The sequence below is a fragment of the Mchenga conophoros genome, linkage group LG4 (genome assembly GCF_057382185.1).
Source record: "Mchenga conophoros isolate Kocher_MC1m ecotype Shallow Benthic linkage group LG4, M_conophoros_male_GT1.1, whole genome shotgun sequence".
Taxonomy (NCBI): Eukaryota; Metazoa; Chordata; class Actinopteri; order Cichliformes; family Cichlidae; genus Mchenga; species Mchenga conophoros.
This window is the reverse complement of record NC_140529.1, coordinates 37,223,354-37,248,125: the sequence shown is the minus strand read 5'-3', so window position 1 is coordinate 37,248,125 and position 24,772 is coordinate 37,223,354. Positions and strand designations below refer to the sequence as shown.

Sequence of the window (24,772 nt, the reverse complement as noted above, 5' to 3'; positions counted from 1 at the left end):
CTGCTCGGTGACATTCGTCTATCCTGGCCTGAAAGGAGACGCTACCGGTAGACTGCAGCGAGAACTGCCAGCATCTGAGCCAGACTCTGTCTCTCTCATCATGGTCACCTAAATGCACAGTAATGTCAGGTTTTGTAATAAGGCAGATTGCGCTAACATAATATGCACTGTTAGTTGATTATTTACCTGCCGCATTAACGGGAGAGGACGTGCAAACGTTACCGCTGCTGCTGGGTTGAGATTCACGAGTCCAGAGCGGAATTAAAAACACGACATTCATTTATAGTTATCACGTGTTTTGTGAGCAAATGCTTTTGGATATTCGTAGTGTTTCCTCCCTTAAATGAAATATCTACTTTGCAAGTATTGCAAGTTGCCCTTTTGTAATTCCGTTCTCGTAAAGTATAACCAAACTTTTGAGCGTTTGAGCCGCTTACACGCCGTGTTTCCTGCCAGGTAAATGACGCTCCGCAACGTGGTGACGTCATTTGGGGCGACTGAAATCGATAAGGGAATCGTTTGCAAAAATGGCAAATGATTCCAAGGAATTGAAACAGTGGGAACCGGTTTTCAACAAGAACCGGTTTTCGATACCCATCCCTAATCAGAGTTGAGTAATATATTAATTCACCACAGACAATTTCAGCAGATATTTTTATTTGGCCTCAAAAAGCAGTAATCTGAAGTCATGTCAGTGATACTGATGCACATTTTGATCAATGAAGTATCTTTATTTCATACAGCAGAATGGGGTTATTCCATTATAGATACAGCTCACGAGTGGCGACCTCTACGTCCCCGTTAATTCTCAGCTCTGTTCTTTCCCAGTCAAAAACATCTCCTCTTGGTTCTCTCTCCCCTGCAAACATGCCTTGGATCATGCTATCTGCCAGAACAGTGTCCCACATATTCACATCAAAGATCTCACCAACAAAACTCTGGTTGTTTTCAAAATCACCCAGGAAAGAATCCGGATCTTGTCCCAGGATAACCCTGCCTCCTGCCCTGACAGTGTGACCCTTCCTGTAGATTTTAGATAAGCTCCTCTTGCCATCCAGGAAGAGGGCAGCTAAACCTGAAGCGGAATCCCAGGTGATACACAGGTGGGTCTGCAGGGCTCCGAGCTCAGGGACTTTAAATAAAACACCATCTCCAGCTAGATAAAAGGACAGTCTGCACACATAAACAACATGCATGTTTAGTCATTATGAGTCTGCACACAGACAGCTTAATAAAAAAAACACCTGTCCCCCGCAGAAGATGTCCTACCTTCCATCCAGTTCACGCCACACATTCAGCTCGTCATAGTTTCTGGTCCGGTATGCAAAGAGGATGACCTCTCGTCTACCGCTGAGCTCTGTGGCCACCCGCATGCACAGAGTGAACGCAGTCAGGTTCATCGGCGTTTGAGGGATCATCTCAACATAATTGGTGCTTGTCTCATTGGAGAAAACCAAGGTCTTGATGGTAACACTCCCTGAGAGGCAGCAAAATTAACAATAAAGAAAATAAAAAAATTTTTTCCAACTTTAATTTTTATTAGTTTTAGTTTTTACTGAAAACGATACAGTAAAGAAAATTACAAACAAACAGTCTGGAGTTTACCTTTCTTTTCCCACCTTCTATCACATGCAAATTTCTTTTTATGTTGCGTTTTTGGTGCCACTTAAGAATGCTTTCCACTTCCTCCATTGTCTATCATGCTTACACCCCATCAGTCTAATGTTGAATGTAATTTCTTCCATCTCTGAGATACCTTCTACAATCCTAATCCAGTCTTGTTGAGCCGGAGGGTCTGTGTGTCACCACTTCTTTGTGATTGCTTTTTTTTTGTTGTGGCTAGAATTATTTTTACTAGATATAAGTCCTCTTTTTGTACCAGTTCCTTTATGTTTCCAAGGTACATCACTTGGCCGATGTTTGGGAGTGCATAACCCAGAATATTATCCATGTTCATTTTGAGGTCTTCCCAATGAAGAAAAAACATTAAACTTCAAAATAAAATAAAAACCTAAACAACTTTGGCATAAAATTGAGTTTTTATGCATAAAATTATGTTGTATTGTTGTGATTTAGTAATTTATGGATTTTAAATGATGTCACACAAATTCAATTTCTTAAAAATGAAGGTTATTAAAATGCCATGTTTTCCTTTACTGAAAGCTTAAATTACAAATAAATGCATTTTATGAAAAAACAATGAAAAGTATAAAATATAATATTTAAATAATAAAATAATGAAAAAAATGCACAAGTATACACAAACAAGCAACATGGAGAGGTTACAGTTACCGGCCAATGTCGTGGAGACGACGATGAGAAAAAGGATGACCGCTGGACTCATTTTATCTCCCAGATCTGCAGAAAATCAGACCTGTTTTGATACAATCTTAATTTATACACAGCAATGATTATTAAAATGTTATATGAACTTGCAGACAAAAATGAAGCTGTATACGTACTGTGCTGCTGAGAATGCCTCTCTACTGACAGTCAGCTGGGTGGTTTTATAACCAAGATCTTCAAACGCCCCCACCTCAGAATCCTGGTGAGGAAATAAGATAAACAGTGAGTAATTAGGGTTCAGAGGGCAGACAAAATAAACTGTTGACTTAGGGAAAAGAAACTTAACACAAATCCAGCCTTTTTGAGTCAGTATAAATAAAAACATTTATGCTAATGAGGATCTTTTGAGTTTTATTTGGAGATTTTAAGAGGTTGTTTAAGAAAGCTCCTTTGTTGTATAGAATAGAATAGAATAGAATAGAATAAAATAGAATAGAATAGCCTTTATTGTCATTGTACAGAGTACAATGAAATTGGAGTGCCGCTCCCTTGGTGCAAGTTTCAATAATAAATATAAATGTAAAATAAAAATAAAAAATATATAAAAAAAACAAAAAAAACCCACAATCGTAAGTACTCAAACAATAGTATGTACAATATATACAGGATAGCAGCATAATATAATGACAGTGACGGTATGGAATAGGTTCAATTGTTTTTGTGCTTATTTACTACGGTGATAGCTCTGGGAAAGAAGCTATCCCTGAATCTGTTTGTCCTGGTTTTATGTGACCTGTACCGCCGGCCTGACGGTAATAGTTCAAACAGTTGATTGCTGGGGTGAGAGTGGTCCTTTAGGTACATTCCAGAAAGTGGACGGCATAATGAAGAGGAGTATTACCTCCAAATTATTTAAATTTATCTCAAATCAACAGCTAAACAGTTGAAACTGACTGTTCCAAACACACATCGGTGGACACAGTGGACTGTACTTGTCAGTATAGTGTTCCTTGAAAAATCTTCAGTTAATCCAAAATTCTGTAAAAACTGACAGGGACTAGAAAGAAAGAGCCTGAGAAAAGAACCTGCTTAGTTCAAACGAAAGATCTTGTGTGTTGTACCGTTTCTTATATACAGTTCAGAGTAAGATAAAGGTGTTATACGTGTGTAACTCGGGGGAGCTTGCACTGAGGGCAACTGGGTAAGTTTAAGGTAATTAGAACTCAGGGCGTACCCTGCATTAGTGGAGTACTAAGTAGGGGGCGCTACACACGCCTATTATTTGATCCTACAGTGATCTTGTGTGCGAAAAAAGGGTTACGAAGCCCATTTTGAAAAGTGTGATTTGGCCATCAGAACGTCCTACCTATAGATATGAACGATGGAGACATGAACCACGTAAGGTGGTATATTCTTATAAGGTTCAATTCGATTTTATTTATACAGCCCCAAATCACAACAAGTCGCCTCAAGGCGCTTTATATTGTACAGTAGATCCTACAATAATAGATACAGATAAAACCCAACAATCATATGACCCCCTATGAGCAAGCACTTTGGAGACAGTGGGAAGGAAAAACTCCCTTTTAACAGGAAGAAACCTCCAGCAGAACCAGGCTCAAGGAGGGGCGGGGCAATCACAGTCATATGACAAGGTCAACTTTTCCTGATATCACATATAAAGTGAGCAGTAAAGTAATTATCTAATTTCTAGTCTTCAGTCCTGCTGGGCTCACCAACACTTGCCCCCTGCTGACCTTTAGAAAGAAAAACACATTAAGTCTGTGAAGGTTCTCAGTCATCCAGGTCATCGTAGTCTAAGGAGCTTAGAAAGAAAAGCGTCTGGACTTCTTTAAGTTGCTTGAAGACGTTTCACCTCTCATCCGAGAAGCTTCTTCAGTTCTAAGGTCAAATGGTGGAGAGTCCCAGATTTAAATCCAGTGGGAATTTCCCCCCAAAGAGGGACAAAGGCCCCCTGATGATCCTCTACCTAATCACATGAGCCAAGGTGTGAAAACGGGTATGGGTCACAATCAGCCAGGGTTTCGGGTGAGCTCATTGTGAAAGGGTCCCACTCAGACCCATTGTCAGTAGCATAAACTCAGCCACTTACAACATTTCGAAACACTTTGCAACCATCCTAGCACCACTCGTGGGGAACACCCCACACCACATCAAGAACTCCACCGACTTCACCGACAAGGTCCAGAAACTTACCCTGGAACCAGATGAAACCATGGTGTCCTTTGATGTAGTCTCTCTCTTCACTTGCATGGAAGAAGTCCGGACGCTTTTCTTTCCAAAAACGCATTAAGCACAAATGTATTGGCTTCTTTTCTTTGGAGACACTTCTGAGCAGAAATCCACTGAAGAACAGTTGAGGTGGGAAATATGAGCCAATGTTCATAGCTGACGCACACTGCAGTTTTAGCCTTGTTGTCATGGCAAACATGAAGGAGTCAGAGTTAATTAATATATAATGTTGTTAAAGTGTACTAATACATAATGGAAAAATATAATTGCACAAATCAAGTGTTTTAAATTTTATTTTGAGGTTGCTTTTCCAAATATTTGAATAGTTTGTTAGGATTACCTGGTCATTGTGTCCTTGGACAAGACATTTTACCCTACCGCCTACTGTGAGAGTGAATGAATAGTGGCATTGTAAAGCGCTTAGGGTGCCTTGAAAAGCGCTATCCGATTGTTAAGTGATGATGTGACGAATCTTACTTCCGGGCCTAAAGTAGTCTGCGTTTAATATGGCTTTTGTGTTGTTAACATGTTTAATGTTATGTATTTTCTTCTATTTAATCTCAAAAAGCTCCTAAAACAGTCAGTGATCACTGTTGACCTCCCTCGGCTTTTATTACTGCTAATCATTTATTTAAGCTCAGTTTTTAAAACCTTAGGATGTAACTACAGCCCAGCCCATGCAGCAGTATATGAATGACTAACCTCATATTGTGGATGGATTATCTCAGTTGTTCTCCTGACTGAAGTTTGGTCCTTTTACAGCATCCTGCCATGCGATTACATTTGTTCCTGACCACCGAGAACACTTACGTTAACTTTTATCGAGTGGAAAAAAAGTTAGCTTGTTTATATTATGCTAACATGGCTGTGTCGCTAGCGGTCACGTAGCACATCATTATATACCAGCTAGCCCAACTTCAGTAACCCTACAAATGTCACTGCTGTTTAGTTTTCTGTCTTCATTTATGTTGGAAGTGATAACAGAGCTGTACGTTTGAATTTGTTTCCAAAACCCCGCAGTCAGGACATGCTATATTGTATTTAGATAGAAGCTAACGAGCTAACTCCCTGCTAACTTCTAACTCCGTTAAATGTCATAAATTCCGTTTTCATGGATGCCTGGATGTTAAACTCAATTGTTACACCTGGTAGAGCAGAACGCTGATCATTTTATTAAAGATGAAAGACTTTAGACAGTTTTTCAACTCTCAGTAATGCCACAGTGATCGTTTGATATATGGACCTGCAGCGGAGTTTAGGCCCAGACACGGCTAGTGACGTCAGACTGAACAATCGGATATAAATCCAATCCATTATTCTTCTTCTTATTATTATTATTATTATTATTATTATTATTATTACGCTGATCATTTCAAGGTTAAAGCTCTCTAGTGTTTCATTTTCCAAATGGCATCAACTTGCAAGACTTGCTTCCTGATGCCCTGTACAAGAACTTTGATCGGTACCTTGAAGTGGGCTGCATGATTTACTGGCAGGACTGGGTCATATCAGAGTTCAAAAGGGCAAACAAACCAAAATAGGGATGAATGCCAATGTTTCCAGCAACATCCAGTAACAGACAGATTTGTAGAAAGCAAACATCTGTTGCATAAACATATATCAAGGTTAGATGTTAAAGAATTTGTCACATACAGCAGCAAAAGTTTGAGGTCAACACACACACAGAAACACACATGATAACACAAATATCAAACTATTAAAATATTAAAAATGTAAAATTCCATAGAAGGCAAACCAAAATTATAATAAGATTAATGCACACAAGACTGAGTAGTTAAAATCATTTTTTTCAGATGGTGAGAGAAGTTATGATGATCTGTTCAAATTTTTACATTCTTTGGAAGCATTTTCTAGCCTTTAATACTTCATAGGAGAAAGCTGATTGTCATGATCTGTCTGGTCAAACTCAAACACTAAACTCAGTAGTGCAAGTTTAGAGATTTATTTATAATGCAGGTGATGGTTGTGCTATTTACAGTCTTTCAGCAGTTCTTAGTTCAAAAGCCTCTTATTTACCAAATCCAACAAAGGAGCATTTCCAAAACTGATGGGAACCACTGGGATGTCTTAAACAGAGGACAAGACACATTAGAAATCTATGTGATGACAACAAGGACCATGACGTGCAGATCAACAAGGAGATCGCTACCACAGTGAGGCAGAGCTCAAGTAAAGACCGAATGTCAGATCCCAGCATAGTCAGCTGTTTGTAAGATGTTTTGCTTCAGGTGTGTCAGGGAGAGGGCAGAGATCCCACCAGTGTTCTCACCCTGTAAGGTAAAGCAGGGTAAGTAGACACACACACAGCAATAAGCACACATACCAAGAGGGAGAGAGAAAGAAATGTTAAATGTTATTGTCACGGCCGAGGCCGACTCGAAAGGAATAGGACTCAAATGCAGGACGCAGAGCAGCACAGAGAACGTTTAAGTGACAATGTTTATTATTTCCACAACAAATGTAAGAGAATAAAACTGCCGGCTCGGAGGAAAAACACTGGCACTCACCCAGACCGTGACACTTATGTACTTATAGTATATATAAGTTTGAATATAGTTCAATTCCCTCAATCGATGTCTCATTCACTCTTGGCATACAGCTTGATGTCATCCATGTGGCTGATGATTGCTCCATTCTGTAGTTGGTATCTGTAGCCAGTCTTGTCAATGATGTCCCTGAGGAGGTTCATGCCTATGCAGAACAGCAGTGGGGACAGAGCTATTCCTCGGTAGATCTCGCACTTGATGGTGACATGTGCTATAGGCTTGAAGTTGGCCTCTAGTGTTGTTCACCATGTCCCCACTGAGTTCCTGATGAAGGCTCCAAGTGTCCTGTTGATCTTGTACAATTCTAGGTATTCCGGGATCCACTTGTGGGGCATCCAGTCTTAGGCCTTCATCTAATCAATTCAGGTGGTGCACAGGTTGGTCAGTCTGGTCTTGCAGCCCAGTGGTCAGTGAAGTTCATTTGAATTAACGCTACCTGGGCACACATATGGCTTGGTCAGTGAGCAGGCAATCTACTGCAGAAAGCAGATGTCTTCACCTCTTTCCATCTTCACTGTCTCTATCCAATAAAGGCAAAATCCCAAAAATATTATTGTGTTACATAAGTCATTGACTTATGTAACACAATGAGCTACTGTCATTTTTAACACAAATGTATTGTTTTATTATCTAAATTTGTCTGCCTGTTTTCCTCTTAATGAGACTGTGACTTACACAATTAACATTATGTCGTATCAAGTAAGATCCCAAATTAGATATTAAGCCCATGAATTCAAAAGGTCAACGTTTACTGAGATCATATATAAAGTGAGCAGTAAAGTAATTATCTAGTTTTTAGTCTTCAGTCCTGCTGGGCTCGCTAACACTCGCCCCCTGATGACCTTTACAAAGAAAAACACATTAAGCACAAATGTATTGGCTTCTTTTCTTTGGAGACACTTCTGAGCAGAAATCCACTGAAGAATTTTCCAAAGGATAGAAGAATATTTTCCAAATATTTTGAATAGTTTGTTAGGATTTCACCGGTCATTTCAAGGTTAAAGCTCTCTAGTGTTTCATTTTCCAAATGGCATCAACTTGCAAGACTTGCTTCCTGATGCCCTGTACAAGGACTTTGATCGGTAGCTTGAAGTGGGCTGCATGATTTACTGGCAGGACTGGGTCATATCAGAGTTCAAAAGGGCAAACAAACCAAAATAGGGATGAATGCCAATGTTTCCAGCAACATCCAGTAACAGACAGATTTGTAGAAGGCAAACATCTGTTGCATAAACATATATCAAGGTTAGATGTTAAAGAATTTGTCACATACAGAAGCAAAAGTTGGAGGGCAACACACACACAGAAACACACATGATAACACCAATATCAAACTAATAAAATATTAAAAATGTAAAATTCCAGGAAGACAAAACTAAATTATAATAAGATTAATGCACACAAGCCTGTCTGTGAATCGCTACCTTATCGTGGTGGAGGGGTTTGTGTGTCCCAGGGATCCCAGGGGCTATGTTGTCTGGGGGTTTTTTGCCCCCTGGTAGGGTCTCCCGTGGCAAATTGGTCCTGGGTGAGGGACCAGACAAAGAGCAATTCAGAAGACCCTTATGAGGAAAACATTGAGGGAACAGTTTACCCTGCCCTGGATAGGGTTACTGGGGCCCCGCCCTGGAGCCAGGCCCGGGGAGGGTGCCCGAGGACAAGCGTCTGGTGGCTGGGCTTTAGTCCATGGGGCTCGGCCGGGCACAGCCCGAAAAGGGGACATGGGCCCATCCTCCCTCAGGCCCACCACCCGCAGGTGGCGCCGTAGGGGTGTAGGGGTCGGGTGCATTGCGTGCCGGTCGGCAGCCAGGAGAAGAGACCCTGACAGACTGATCCCCGGCTACCAGGACTGGCAATTGGATATGGAATGTCACCTCTCTGGTGGGGAAGGAGCCTGAGTGAGGTTGAGAGGTACCGGCTCGATATAGTCGGGCTCACCTCTACACATAGCTTGGGCTCTGGAACCAGTCTTCTGGAGAGGGGCTGGACTCTGTCTCAGTCTGGAGTTGCCCCTGGTGAGAGGCGGCGGGCTGGTGGACACCAGAGGTGAAGGGAGCCACCAGGCTGAAGAAGGAATCCTATCAGGCTGTAAGTATTCCTCGAAGGAATACTTTGAGGACCTCCTTAATCCCACTGACACGTCTTCCGAGGAGGAAGCAGAGTCTGGGGATGAGGGGGGGGTGACCCGCTAATTTCTGGGGGCAAGGTCACTGAGGCAGTTAAACAACTCCTTGGTGGCAGATGCGTGACTTTTCGTGGCTGTTTTAATATCGCTCTCTCTCTTAACCGATTAAATCTCGCTGTGGTAGCAGCTTTAAACTCGGTATGACCCAGGTTGGTAGAGGGTGCACAGTCTGGATCGCATTCCAGCATTTTGTAGGCTGGTTTTCCTACAAAACACAACAATTATTAGCCCGCAAAGCCACAGTGAACAAAGCAGCATAGCACAATGAATTCAATTCGTACCACTTGCCACTCGTACCTACAATCCTTTGCGGTTTTGCGCTGGAAATGACGTCACATTTTCAATCTAACCCTAACTACAAAAATACTCTGGTAAAATTCAGTGCCAAACAATTCTACCTTTGTGAATATGACCAGTAATTAGTTACTGATTACTTTTTTCAAGTAACTTGAACAACACTGCTTAGAAGCATACTTTAACAACTAAAATTCAGTGGCAAAATCATCCTACCTTGGTTAATAAGAGCTAGAAACATACTCTGACGGGTAATATTAAGTAGCAAACCATCCTGGCTTTATGAATATGAGCTACAAGCATACTCTGAAGGGCACAGTTTAGTGGCAAACCGTCATACCTACTTAAATATGTGCTGGAATTACTCTGTGACAGCAGAAATGTGACGTTTTGCCAAAGTAGGATGGTTTGTCAGAACACCAGCCCTGTATTTACTTGGTATTGGATCAGTCCAAAGATTTGCAGCATTCCAGCGTTGCAGCGTTATTTGGAGTTGCTGAGCTGACCAGCTTATTTTTTCTTTTTAATAATGCACCATTGTTGAGACTCATATTTACAATGACATCGAAATTTCAGTGAAGGCTATAAAATAGACATTTAACCCTTTAAATAAACTTAAGATTTTATGTCTCCTTCCTTTATCATGAAAAGAAAGAAGCTTTCAACTTGCAAAACAGTCATTTACTAAAAACGCTACATCCAGATGAACAGAATCAATTTTGGGGATAATCATTAAATGCTGTTAGTAGAATTAACCTGAAAATCATGACCAACATTTTCTGCACTAATTTTCTACCCTGTATTTTTGCCTGATCCAGTTTTCTGCCTTCTTGTGGGACCCTTTGGTTTGTTTTGGCTGGAACAAATCAAATATTCTGGAAAAACCCTTCCCTGATTTTAAACTGTGCCCTTTGGCGCCCTCTGATGGCCACGATTATAAGTGATGAATTTGACGGTCACCAGGACCCAGAGGAGAGCCGCAGTAGCAGGCAGACCAGGTGTTGTGCCAAAAAGTGATTGTCTGCCAGAAACTGATTGCCGTCCGCGGGAGCGCGCGCAGCTGCTTAAAGCTGCAGCGCCCGGATTACTTGCGTTGCCAGCTACTTCCGTGCAACTGATATAACGTGGGGGGAAAAACCCAAACACATTTATGCCTTTGTTATTAGGCAAAGGTATGCATTTATGGAGCTTTAACGTTTCTTGTAACCGAATTATGACGCTATCAGAAGGTTGCTTTCAGTGTGTAGCGCAGTCACGAATGACTACACGCATCACGATGGAATAATTAATGCCTACAGGTTTAGTATGTCTACTCTCGTTGTTCATATTTGTTATAAGACTGTCGAATAGTAGTTAAAACAATAAAGACCTATTGTGCCAGTATCACCATGACTCTTTCTTGTTTGTGCAGAATAACGACTGAGAACATGGCATTTTAGCGCTACCAAAAAGTGATTGTGGCCTATAACTTGTCACTGAAACAATATTTCTGCTTCAAACTTGTTGGATATATTCCAGAAGGGTTACATGTGATATATTGTATCCCAAAACCTCTCCAAGAACTGCTGAATAACTTGTACAGGAACAATAACACTGATAATATGCCATTTTCAAGCTGCCAAAAAGTGATTGTGGCCTATATCTTGTTAATGAAATACTATTTCTGCTTCAAACTTGCTGCATGTCATTCTGAAGGGTCCTATGTGACACATTATATCCCAAACAGTCCCTTAGAACTGCTGAATAACCATTAAGGGAACGATAAAACTGATAATATGCAATTTCCAACCTGCCAAAAAGTGATTGCCGCCTATATCTTGTCACTGAAACAATATTTCTGCTTCAAAATTGTTGGATATCCTCCAGAAGGGTTACATGTGATATATTATATCCCAAACAGTCTCCAAGAACTGCTGAATAACTTTTCAAATAACATTAATACGATAATATGTCATTTTTGACCTGCCAAAAAAGTGATTGTGGACTATAACTTGTCACTGAGATACTATTTCTGCTTCAAACTTGGTGGATGTCATTCAGAAGGGTCATATGTCAAATATTACATCTCAAACAGTCCCTCAGAACTGCTAAATTACCATTAAGGGAACAATAAAACTGACAATATGCAATTTTCAACCTGCCAAAAAGTGATTGTGGCCTATATCTTGTCACTGAAACAATATTTCTGCTTCAAACCTGTTGGGTATCATCCAAAAGGATGATATGTGGCACATCATATCCCAAACAGTCTCTAAGAAATGCTGAATAACTTTTAAAGGAACATTAACATTGATAATATGCCATTTTCAGCCTGCCAAAAAGTGATTGCCACCTATATCTTGTCACTGAAACAATGTTTCTGCTTCAAAATTTTTGGATATTATCCAGAAGGGTTACATGTGACATATTATATCCCAAACACTCTCCAAGAACTGCTGAATAACTTTTAAAGGAACATTAACATTGATAATATGCCATTTTCAGCCTGCCAAAAAGTGATTGCCGCCTATATCTTGTCACTGAAATACTATTTCTGCTTCAAACTTGCTGCATGTCATTCAGATGGGTCATATGTCAAATATTATATCTCAAAGAGTCCCTTAGAACTGCTGAATAACTTGTAAAAGAACAATAACACTGATAATATGCAATATTCAAGCTGCCAAAAAGTGATTGTGGACTATAACTTGTCACTGAAACAATATTTCTGCTTCAAACTTGTTGGATATATTCCAGAAGGGTTACATGTGATATATTATATCTCAGCCCCGCAAGACCAAAAAAACCCCATTTGTTTGTGAAGCATGCTGGTCAGAGGGTCGCTGTCAATTTTTCAATGTTTTGGAAATGTTTCTTGTTTTGTATCGTTGTCTCCTATAATATTTATTGGTTGTTTATTTGTTTATTAATTCATTAATTTATGTTCGTGTTGCTGTGTGTGTTTCTGTGTTGTTCACAAGTTCAGCTTTGATTGCAATTTTTTTGTAGGATGATTCAATTATTTTGTGTTTCCTAACATGTTAGCATAGTTACTGTATGCAAAGAATTAATATATATGTTGTTCCATGGTTTACTGGTGTTGAGCTTCCGCTATACACCCTGTTTCTGGTCTATTTGTTAGTTTATTTTAACTGGTGGTTTCTTCTTTAATTGGATGTAATTGTTATTTGTTTTTGGTTTTCATTTCAATTAATAAGTGCTGTATTTGAATGACATTTTTATTACCTGACATTTTGTTTTGTCTTTCCTATTACTTGGTGTTCCTAATGTGTTTAAGCAGATCTCCTCCCACCTGTTTCCATTTGGCCATTATCCTTTTTTTGTATTATTTTTGAATTACAATATTTTTGAAATTTGACGTTTTATGCACAGGTTGAAAATGACATATTATCGGTATTAATGTTCTTTTAAAAGTTATTCAGCAGCTCTTGGAGAGTGTTTGGGATATAATATATCACATGTAACCCTTCTGGAGGATATCCAACAATTTTGAAGCAGAAATATTGTTTCAGTGACAAGATATAGGCGGCAATCACTTTTTGGCAGGTTGGAAATTGCATATTATCAGTTTTATCGTTCCCTTAATGGTTATTCAGCAGTTCTAAGGGACTGTTTGGGATATAATGTGTCACATAGGACCCTTCAGAATGACATGCAGCAAGTTTGAAGCAGAAATAGTATTTCAGTGACAAGATATAGGTGGCAATCACTTTTTTGGCAGGTTGAAAATGACATATTATCGGTATTAATGTTATTTTAAAAGTTTTTCAGCAGTTCTTGGAGAGTGTTTGATATATAATATGTCACATAGGACCCTTCTGAATGACATCCACCAAGTTTGAAGCAGAAACATTGTTTCAGTGACAAGATATAGGCCACAATCACTTTTTGGCAGGCTGAAATGGCATATTGTCAGTTTTATTGTTCCCTTAATGGTAATTTAGAAGTTCTGAGGGACTGTTTGAGATGTAATATTTGACATATGACCCTTCTAAATGACATCCGCCAAGTTTGAAGCAGAAATATTGTTTCAGTGACAAGTTATAGTCCACAATCACGTTTTGGCAGGTCAAAAATGACATATTATCGTATTAATGTTATTTGAAAAGTTATTCAGCAGTTCTTGGAGACTGTTTGGGATATAATATATCACATGTAACCCTTCTGGAGGATATCCAACAATTTTGAAGCAGAAATATTGTTTCAGTGACAAGATATAGGCGGCAATCACTTTTTGGCAGGTTGGAAATTGCATATTATCAGTTTTATCGTTCCCTTAATGGTTATTCAGCAGTTCTAAGGGACTGTTTGGGATATAATGTGTCACATAGGACCCTTCAGAATGACATGCAGCAAGTTTGAAGCAGAAATAGTATTTCATTAACAAGATATAGGCCACAATCACTTTTTGGCAGGCTGAAAATGGCATATTATCAGTGTTATTGTTCCTGTACAAGTTATTCAGCAGTTCTTGGAGAGGTTTTGGGATACAATATATCACATGTAACCCTTCTGGAATATATCCAACAAGTTTGAAGCAGAAATATTGTTTCAGTGACAAGTTATAGGCCACAATCACTTTTTGGTAGCGCTAAAATGCCATGTTCTCAGTCGTTATTCTGCACAAACAAGAAAGAGTCATGGTGATACTGGCACAATAGGTCTTTATTGTTTTAACTACTATTCGACAGTCTTATAACAAATATGAACAACGAGAGTAGACATACTAAACCTGTAGGCATTAATTATTCCATCGTGATGCGTGTAGTCATTCGTGACTGCGCTACACACTGAAAGCAACCTTCTGATAGCGTCATAATTCGGTTACAAGAAACGTTAAAGCTCCATAAATGCATACCTTTGCCTAATAACAAAGGCATAAATGTGTTTGGGTTTTTCCCCCCACGTTATATCAGTTGCACGGAAGTAGCTGGCAACGCAAGTAATCCGGGCGCTGCAGCTTTAAGCAGCTGCGCGCGCTCCCGCGGACGGCAATCAGTTTCTGGCAGACAATCACTTTTTGGCACAACACCGGCATCATGGCGGATCAAAACAACACAGACGGTAAAGGGAAGTTCTACAGTGAAATTTTAAGGTGCGTTTTTACCTTTAACGGTACCTGTGAGCGGGCTTGTTCGCAGGGTAGCGGTACTTTGTCTTGTGTTCTCCCTCAGCGGCTGTTTGTCATTGAATCACTGTGGACGGAACTCTCAGACTTCTTCTGCACATGGTAGCACGGGTTAGTTTAAAGCTAACTGTTAGCTTAAACGTGAATACGTGCTGAAGAGAAAACGCCTATAGTTTCATTAAAACGCACCGATGAAGCTGCACAGTTGTTTCCAGAGAAACACTGTTACTGAAATATTATCTGGACACGTTTTCTGAAATGGTGACACTCTGTATTCGACTCTCTGACACCCTCTGTTGTGTGTTTTGGTGAAAAACAGCCGTGGGAGAAAGAAAGCATTTGGAAAGTTAGGAATTAAGTAACAGTAAAATATTTTTTGGAAGTCTGCTGTTTTTGTTTTTTTTGCACACAGACAAAGCATCAGGGTGGAGTCCTTTTAAAACAGGTCTGGGCGAGGTCCCATGGCACTGAGTCACGACTTTATGACTCATGATGGCACTTTAATTACACGCAGATGGACTTCATAAGTGATACTAACGTTATACACCAACATGCAACGCCTGGAAAGTATGCCAGTAACTTGGGGACTGCTGCTTTCTTGTCATGATAATCTTTCACACCGATGCAGCTTTGCTAGAAAGATTTTACAGTTGCCTAAAGCTCAGATATGAACTGAATATGGGCTAGAAAAATCATTTTAGTTATATGAAACACAAATAAACTAAAACAATGAGAAACCTGGCTTTAGTGATTCGTTACCTGCCACCATGTGAGACGAATATGATGTACAGAGACTAAGAAGTGCCTTAAAAACAGCTAAAAGGATTTTAAAGTCAGTGCACAAACTGCAGCCAGAGTGTTTTAAAACTGCAGTTTTGTATCAGTTGTTGTTGATGTGAGACATTTTTGCATAGACCAGACAACGGAGCATTACAAGAGTCGAGCCTCAGCTTCTTCTTCTGCCGGTTGCTCCTTTTAAGGACCATTGCAGCGGCTCATCTTCTGAGTTACTGAGAGAGAAAAGTTTGCCTATGTTTTTCATGTGATAAAATCCAGATTTAGTGACAGACCTCACATGACCCTCACACTAAGATCTGAGTCAGTGATTGCTCTGAACAACAAGCAAGAAGATAAAAGAGGGACTCCAGAGTGGGAGGTTTAGAGTCTGATTCTCCTTGTGTTGAATATTTTTCAGGAGTTTCTTCCTCTTCTGCTGATCAAGAATTTTTTTTTTTATTGCATTTTGTTAAAAGGAAAATATGAAACACTTGCTGTACACCGCCTTCCTCTTCCCCGGCAGAGCATTTATTTAAAGCTGTTTTTCAAACTGAGACAAGAAAAGACTGTCAGCTGACAGTTACTCACACGTTTACTGTGTTCTAGCAGAAAACCTCCAACATAATGGAGAAGGACACTTTTTTTCACAGAAAAAATTCTTGCTCTTGAAAGCCAGCCCTCCTCAAACACCTCCAGCACATTTTGTTTCAGGCTGTGTTATGAAATCTAAAAGCAGTGCAGTGGTTTTCCTTCTCAGTGTTTCAATGGCAGTAACTGTGATCGTGTGTGCATCAAACAGCTGAACGATGTTGTCTTTCTTTAACAACTTTCAGCCCGTCGGAGCTGTTCGCAGCCCGCTCCCGCAGTCACAAAATCCCCGTCAGAGGACAGAAGGACTTCTTCCCCGATGACTCCGACGAGCAGAAGCAGCGACTCGAGCAGAGCCTGAATGAACACTGGAGCCTCCTCTCAGAGGAGAGAGTGGAGAGGCTGTGAGTACCTCTCATTACCCGTGGGGTTACTCATCAGGCCCAGCTTTGGTGGTGCATATAAGACATATAAGGGTGTCTAATATTCACCTGAGTTTCAACATCCACAAGCTCCATTCTTAGCTCAGACAAAATAACATTTAGATTGATGACCATCGATGTTACTACCTTTCTGTGATTGAAAGGAGCTGAAAGCAGCCACTATTTACAGCTTTACTGCACAAAATAAAAGTAGATAAATGTGCACAGTGATGGATTAAACAACTTTTCTTGTGTTTGTGGGAGCAGATTTTTAAAAGTCCAGAAAAATAAATGAAAAATAGAAACATGATTTCAGACAAGAAAACCTTCAAAGCACCACGAATCCTAAAGAAAAAAAACTGGGTAACAGCAAAATAATACATTTGACTTTTAATCTTTTGCAGTGCTGAGTGAACGTTAACGTCTTTCGGGTTTAAAATCTTAAAGGTTTTTCACAAATGAGCCCAAATCTTGGCTATAAATCCATCAGGTGGACAGAAACACGTGTGTGTGTTTGTGTGAGATGGCTTCCATCTGTTTTAATCCACAGGGGAAACCTCGTGAACGGCCAATGGATTCCCAGCAAGCAGATTGTGGAGCTTCGATCTCCGGCTGTGAGTTGCTTCACTGTCACAACACCACCTAGAAAAAGCTGCTGCGTTAGCTCGTCCTCAGTCGCTCCTTTGCTGGATCTTTTCTTATTTTTCCACAGGGGAAGTTCTGGCAGACGATGGGCTTTTCTGCAAACGGGAAGCAGTGCCTGCTCCCCGAGGAGGCTCTGTACCTGATGGAGTGTGTGAGTCTGCAGATAAAACCTGTTGCTCGGTGCGGTTTTCCTCCTCGGAGCACATAATTAGTCCTGTGTCTGTGTTGTTATGGGAACAGGGAAACCTGCAGGTGTTTCATCAGGACCTGCCACTCTCCATCCAGGACGGGTACGAGAAGTTTCTGTCTGCAAACACCGTGAGCCTTCAGCAATATCAGGTGCAACCTTTACTCCAGCACACCTGTGAAAATGCCACCTGTGAAATGAGCTAACGACTCTGTTTCATCCCAAAGGTGTTTGGGCATTTGAAGAGGCTCGGCTATGTGGTGCTCAGGTTTGATCCCAGGTAACATTTACCCCTCAGACATTTAAGATAATAAAGATAATTGAGCATCAGAGATGACAGTGTTAGTGTATCTATTAAAATCGGCCTTGAAAAGTTAAGTATGCGCGGGAACAGCCTCCGTAGGTGGATGTTTGTGTGCTCGCAGTTCTGAGTCATCGTCCTACGCGAGGCAGCTCAACCTGCCGCAGTCACGTGACCGAGCAGGGAGACAGCTGAAGAGGAAACGCAGCCTCAGCCCCGCCCCTTCCTCCACCCCCACTGCGACGTGCAGGTAAAGAGCTGCTTTGCAATCTGTGAAACTACATCTTAGTTACAAAAGCTATTATTTAGCTATTGCCTTGTACAATAAAAATGAGGAGTTGTTTATTATTATATTATTATTATATACTATATTAGTTTTTTCTGTAGCTACAAAAAGAAATCTGGATGCCTCCACGTGCAGCTGCACATGAAAGCTGAGTCTGTGCTGCTCTCTGCTGGTGTGAGCTGACATTTAAATACCTTTGGTTTCAAAATATCACAAATGAGAGATCTCCAAAATCTTCAAATAAATGTTGCTGCTAATGTTTGTCTTATAGTTCAGTGTGATGAACGTGGTGCATTTAGGTGACCTATTATAGTCGCTGTTAATTTTTTGTTTCTAAGCTTAACATTTCACCTCAGTCTGTTAAAACAAAAATGTAAGAAGTCTTATAAGAGTTTTCTTCTGCGTAGCCGTGCTGAAGCTCAGGAGGAATGCTCCACTGAGAAGATGGAGGAGGATAAATGCAGTGAAGGCGAGGAAGATAAAAAACTTCCAGAGCCTCCGGAGGCCCAGAGTTCAGCAGACGAGGGCGGAGGCAGGAGCTGGTGGATGATGGATGTTCTCGGGGACTCGGACAAAGATTCCGGTCACGGCTCCAAATCTGGCTCCTCGTGCTGGGACTTCAGCTCCATCTCTTTCCCTGACCTGGGCTCCACCTCCAGGGAGCACTTCCCCAGTGACCTGGCCCCTCCTGACCCTTCTCTGCTGCCCGGGGATTTGAAGGTGGGCTTCTGTGACATTGCCCCCTGGAGGCAGAAAATAAACCTGCGGCAGGTGAAGATGTCAGCCAATGAGCAGAAGAGGGAGAAATACAGGCGGCGGTGGGACGTCAACAAAAACAGAGAGGTTTGTAAAGACTAAAGGTATCGGAGGAGCTGAGGATCAAATTTAATTTATGCGGGCTTCCTTAAAGGTACGGCGGTGCAGAAACTGGGCGGAGTATCAGGAGCTGATGGCGAGGCGGAAGGGTAAGCGGGAAGGTCGACCAGCGCACCTGTGGAACAGGGAAGTTACTCCGTTACATGACCCGACACAGCCAATCGCCACAGGTGAGATCACATGACCGTGAAGGAGATTTTAATTTAAAATGTTTTTTACTGTTTTGTGTGATTTGAGGTTTTTTTTCCAGGAGAACTGCTGGAAAAAATCGGCGTGATCAAACCGACTCATTTGCTGGAGGGAGCGTCCAGGTATCCACGATTTGTTTTACTCACATGAGCAGAAGTGTTATTTTTAACTCTGCACATCCAGTGCACAGTCGGACGTTTGTACCCCTCAGTAAAGGCAACGTGGGATCTTAGAATTAATGCCAGAGATGTAGGGCTGCTCGATATAATGATATATATCGGATGACGATATAAAAACGTCTATCGTTGCATTTTACGCTATCGTTTGTTTCGTGGTGTCGCAAAATAAACTGTTTACGGCAATATTTTTTCATGGTTTTGATGTCACTGTAGTGGCTGTATTAATTTCTTAAAGTTCTCTCTTTCTCTTATGTTTAATATAACCACACTACAGACGGACAAGCGCTTGTTTTTATGCGTTGTCGTTATTTCAACATAAACCTTTCACAATAAAGCTCAAGATCCTGTTGAGACTTTTCAAAATAAACTGAATCACGTGAAAGAGCAGATTATTTACGGATGAGAAGCAAAAAGAGCCGTCAGGTGCTAAAAAAGAAACCTTAGACTCAAACCTTAGACTCAAACCTTAGACTCAAACGTTAGAACAGGCTTTTCCCCGCAGCACGCCGTGTAATAAATACTCACAAAGAAAACGGCGCCGTTACAACTTATGTCTAAAAATGATGAAAAACATGACGCGCAGCTGGAAACACTTCACGCAAGTCGAGCTGCCCGAGATTCACAGAATTTACAGAAAAGGTTACATTTTTGTGATTTATATCGTTATCGGACGATAGATGTCTTATATCGGGATATGAGATTTTGGTCATATCGCACAGCCCTACAGAGATGCATCAGATCCTACTGAAAATCTCAGATAAGACCTCAAGGTCAACTTTTCTGAAAAACGCCTAAATTTATGCCACTGCTGCAAGTCTGCTTTCTGGTTTTCTGTTTCTGGAGCTGGGACTTCATGTGGGCTTGATTATAAGCTGTGACGAGTGCAGCCTCTGTGTGTTTACTGTGATTAGAAAATGAAAGAAACAAAGTCATCGCTCACTCGTCTCGCTGGTGTCACATTTTGCCGTCTTTAATTTACAGACCATAAAGGCCGTGGGCGTTGTGCTGATGCAGTCAGCATCGTTCAGGATGACCTTGTGCTTTGTCCTCTCAGGTTAAAAGATGCGGACGATTGGAGGATTTGTTTCAATGTTTACCAGCCCAACACGGTGGCCGACTTCAAGAAGAGCAACCCGGGGAAACCGTACTCACGCATGTGTGTGTGCAGGTCAGCAATCACATCGCCGCCCGACGGCGTATTTATTCAGGATTAGTTTGTTTAAAGGAAAAACAATAGACGCTTCACTCAAATTAAATGAATGTCCCGGTGGCTGGACATGAACGGAGCCTTTCTCTCGTCCTGCTTTGTGTGATTCTAACCACTAATAGCTGCTTAATTATTCAGAGCTGTGATAAAGCAGCAGAATTTCTCAAGCTGGATCATCAATCGAGTTATTTTAGTGTCTAAAAGTCTTAACTGTGGTTTTAGGCATTTAGACAAAAAATTATAAATATTTATATACATTTTATTTATATATATATATTATACAAAAAAACCACTAATTGTGCAGAAAGCCCTAATCTGTGACGACTTATAAATCAGATGTTTATTAAATCTCTTCCACACCACAGTGAAATTCTCACTCTTCACATCCTCAGGCTGTTTTTTCCTGCTTTGTTACTTTTGTGCTTTTTTTTTCTGGCGAGCGTCTTTGTTTGGAGATGTGTGATGGTTCAAACTTTTTCTGCAGTAACACTCAAAATTCGAAGCTTCTGCAGCAGCAAATCATTCTGCTGTTGGTCTTTCAGCCATGGTTCAATGCAAAATGTATATGTGTATATATATATATTAGTAAACTATAGCTGGGGCCACTCGGTCATTGATTGATTGCTATTCGCTTTGCAGTGATCTCATAAACTGATACCTTTGAATTGATTACCTCTGTGCTGTGTCCCAGTTTCGATGACCCCGTGCCCGACCTGCGAGCCATCAAGCTGCTGGCCTATCAGAGCGGAGATATCCCAGTGGTCATAGCTGTGGTGGACTATGGAGACATATCGTTCTACACCTTCAAAGACTTCCAGCTCCCGACTGATGTTTACCCCTAAGAACCGCCCACCCACCCGGGACTTTTTAATAAACCTCTGTTTGCTGGACTGGCTGCATTTTCTGTGATTTATGGTGGAAAGATGGTTTTAGTAAACAAACAAACAAGAACAAGTGTGTTCTGACAATGTTTGCATATAATTTGGCTCCAGTTTACATCTAAAGACAATTTTATTGATCATCTTGACTCAGAAGTCCTTTACGATGATGAAAACAAGGGATCAGGAAACTTTGTCCACATTATGGACACCAGCATCCCATCTGGTACCTGCCCACTGGGGCAGGGGTTCTTTTGAGAGCCCCTGGTGGGCACCAAAGGTGGAAGTTTGATCCCTGGCTGGTTAAACTGGCTTCAGGTACAAAGAATTTCACTTAGAGCTAAGTGTTCGGTTAGCCGTGGGTGCTAACAGAATGAATGAGTTTGCAGAAACCAGTGACGGAAATAAACTTCCTCCAGAGGCATGTTGGGACTCTCCTGTAGCGCTGGGGCAAAGGGCTCTGAGTAAAGCTGCTACTCCGGCGCATTAAAAGGACTCAGTTAATGACTAGGATCTCCTGGGCGCTTCCAGGTGAGGTTTTTAGGCATGTCCGACTGGGAACAGGCTCTGTAGCAGATCTGAGACTAGGGGTGGGTTTCAGTAATCGATTAAAATCGATCTTAGCTTTAATAAAACGTCATTGATTCATTAAAAATCCTGAATCGATTTTTAAATATAAATGTATTCTGCCAGAAACTCAGGTTAAACCTCACAAAACTATTTCAACAACCACCAAACAGCTAAAACGGTAAATGAGAGCAGGTAAACGGGTTCCGCACAAAGACGTAAACACAACGCGCGGACCTGACACGTTTGAATCAGTGGGCCGTCGGCTTTCTCACCCACGTACTCTGCATCGGAGCTGAAAGCCGACAGCTCACGGACCCTGATGCGCCGGCGCCTCCGCGCTTTGTGTTTACGTCCTTTTTGCGCTGATTCTGTTGCTGCAGGTTTCATCTCCAACCAAAACTGACTGAGCCAGCAGCAAAAGAAGATCCAAGCTTCACATTTCGCTTCAGATAAACATCGTCATGAATTCTCTTACTTTTGCTGTTTTGTTTCCACCACGATAAAATGACACTTCCTGCAGATCTCTCTCTCTGTACTCTAAGAACAGTTTCTCATCTAAAAATCTAAATTTCTGCATTATTGGCTTGCTTATATTTTATGCCTCCTAACAAGAAAGCCTCATGTCTGCTGTTTGATACCGAAGAAATGTAAACTTTTTTAAAATAATGCCAAATTGCAAAACAGCTGTGTCTCTAATAAAACCATTGTACCTTTGCTCTGCATCACTTCAGCAGCATCAGGCAATGTTCAGATGTTGATTCTTGTTTTTTCCCGTTTTTGTTCTACTGCAGAATATTTTTAAGGTCATCTGCTGTAAAATCCCAGACCAGGCAAATCTCCTTCATGTTTTTCTGTTTTATCCTCAGTTACTTTGACACAAAAGAATCTGCTGTGATGCTCACACCTCAGATGAAGTCTCACGAGTGTCCTTCCTGATAAAGGATCAGAATTATAATATTTCTGTCTGAGTCAAAATTTCCCCGAATCGAACTGAAATTGTGGATCGAATTGGGACCATGTGAATCAGAATCGAATCGATTGTAGTGACGATACCCGGCCCTGCCCGAGACCCACGGAGGGATTACGGCTCTTGGGTGGGTCTGCTTCAGTGTCGCCCCTGCCTTGATTCAAGCCTTGTCCCTTGCACACACAGATTTCCTGTCAGAATCTTAGATAACAGTTTTAGATTGAGGAACATCATTTTGAAGTTCCACAATTTGTAGAAACGTTTTTTTGCAGATTGGTGAACCTCTGCCTCTCCAAGATGCTCTTTTTTTTAACCCAATCATGTTACTGACCTGCTGCCAGTTAACCAGCTGTTTCTTTTTAATACTGTTTACTTTTTATGCCACATCTCAGTTTTTCCACACGTTGCTGCCATGAAATTCAAAATGAGCTGATTCTTTTTTCTTTTTTTTTTAATGAAATCGTACATGTTTTCTTTGCTCTGTTGGGAATAAAATATGGGTCTTTGAGATATGCAAAGAACACCATTGTTTTTGTTTCCATTTTACACTTTAATCCAATGTTAATTTTGGATTGACATTAATTTATTACTCTTCTAATTATCTAATTAACATTATCGTGTTTAAAAAAAAATCAAAGTTGTATACAAGATATGCAAGTCGATCCTCACCTAGATGTCTACACTTGCTGGACTTTTTCAGAAAGAGAAGGCTTCTGTTCAACATAAACCTTATATCTCTTTGAGCACTGATTTGTACCTGCAGTGTCAATTATTAAGCTCTAAGTAACATCATTTTGCACGCTCCTTAGCGAACTACTGGAGCTTGCTAGCTACACTATCTGGTCTATTGGGTCACACCTGTTAATATTTGAATTCAGGTGTATGAATTGAAGCAACTAGCCATGCAGTCTGCCTTTACAGACACAAGTCTGTGTAATAGGAAGCCACCACTGAATCACATCAGTTTGCACAGACCCTCACGCTAACAATCGGATAATGAAACTTACGTCACTGGGTCCATTTGGTAAAGTAAATCCGTTGGGCATCTTTCTTTGCCTTTAGACAATAATTCTGATGGCAAAAGATCCAAACAGGACAGGCAAAAAAAAAAAGCGAAAAAATGATTCTTGTATAACATTCACATTTCTTTGATGATCTGAAACATTAAATTTTACTGTACAGTTTCAGAAGATGCTTTTTAAACATACTTCTGATCTGACTCATCTATGATCTCTAAAAGGTTTCACCTGTTAGGACGGCTACACAAATACTATTTTACTGGAAGAGATTTTTTTTTCCTAAAATCTTTAGACCTGAGAGTGAAACTGATCAGGGCAAATTACACTTTCTGTCTCAGGGTTCCTACTCATTAGCACTTACATAGACTGAAGCAGCGAAACTTTGGATGGGATAAAAACAAACACATAACTGTTTTATCCTGTTTCGAAAAAAATTGGAAACGGTTTTGCTTTCAGACCATAGTAGCTGGTGTCATCACAGTAAGTGCTGAACTGATGGAGCTAATCCCAAGTTTTGTAACTGCATCAGTTCCCATTTAAACAAAAATAAAACACAATTATTAAACTGCATTAAGATATTGTTGATGAATTGCTCTAATATAGCTGAACTGATCTACATCACTTAGAATATATATATATAGCTAACTGTAAAAAATTATATAAAAGATTTTTTATACATTTTTATTTATTAGTTTTTTCATACTTTTGACACAGAACTTCAGTTTTTTGAAAATGGGATTTGAAAAGTTATTCTGTGCACATGTATTTATTGCATGCTCACTGGTTAGTTGCTACACAACTTTAACAGCTCGTGAATACAATCATTAACTTAACCTATCACATGGCAGCCACTCGGTGCATTTAGCCATGTGGATATAGTCAGGAGGAGAATGTTCCAAACAAGAGAAAATGTCCAGTGAGCATCAGTTCTCTGGGAAAAGGTATCTTATTGATGTCACAAGTGAGGG

The 24,772-nt window shown here is 40.6% G+C and overlaps 2 protein-coding genes across 4 annotated transcripts; one reads left to right on the top strand and one right to left on the bottom strand.

Moving 5' to 3' along the window:
* Positions 1-756: 756 nt before the first annotated feature.
* Positions 757-14,801, bottom strand: LOC146576719 (C-reactive protein-like). 3 transcript variants are annotated; one of them, XM_085272180.1, is made up of 6 exons: positions 6,710-6,781; positions 6,577-6,626; positions 2,463-2,545; positions 2,293-2,374; positions 1,270-1,477; positions 757-1,173 (listed from the first exon to the last, which is right to left on the bottom strand). In XM_085272180.1, the coding sequence occupies exons 4-6, from the start codon at positions 2,342-2,344 to the stop codon at positions 762-764; spliced, it is 672 nt and encodes a 223-aa protein (XP_085128306.1). In that variant the 5' UTR covers positions 2,345-2,374; positions 2,463-2,545; positions 6,577-6,626; positions 6,710-6,781; the 3' UTR covers positions 757-761. The 3 variants fall into 3 exon arrangements, with proteins under 3 accessions (XP_085128306.1, XP_085128307.1, XP_085128308.1); XM_085272181.1 differs by lacking the exons at positions 6,577-6,626; positions 6,710-6,781 and adding an exon at positions 14,693-14,801; XM_085272182.1 differs by lacking the exons at positions 2,463-2,545; positions 6,577-6,626; positions 6,710-6,781 and having other exon boundaries at positions 2,293-2,384.
* On the top strand, positions 14,523-23,293 carry tsen54 (TSEN54 tRNA splicing endonuclease subunit). Its single transcript, XM_085272179.1, has 12 exons — positions 14,523-14,680; positions 16,324-16,482; positions 17,051-17,114; positions 17,213-17,296; positions 17,386-17,484; positions 17,560-17,612; positions 17,758-17,883; positions 18,327-18,762; positions 18,830-18,965; positions 19,046-19,106; positions 20,218-20,331; positions 21,062-23,293. The coding sequence occupies exons 1-12, from the start codon at positions 14,625-14,627 to the stop codon at positions 21,210-21,212; spliced, it is 1,539 nt and encodes a 512-aa protein (XP_085128305.1). The 5' UTR covers positions 14,523-14,624; the 3' UTR covers positions 21,213-23,293.
* Positions 23,294-24,772: the final 1,479 nt, after the last annotated feature.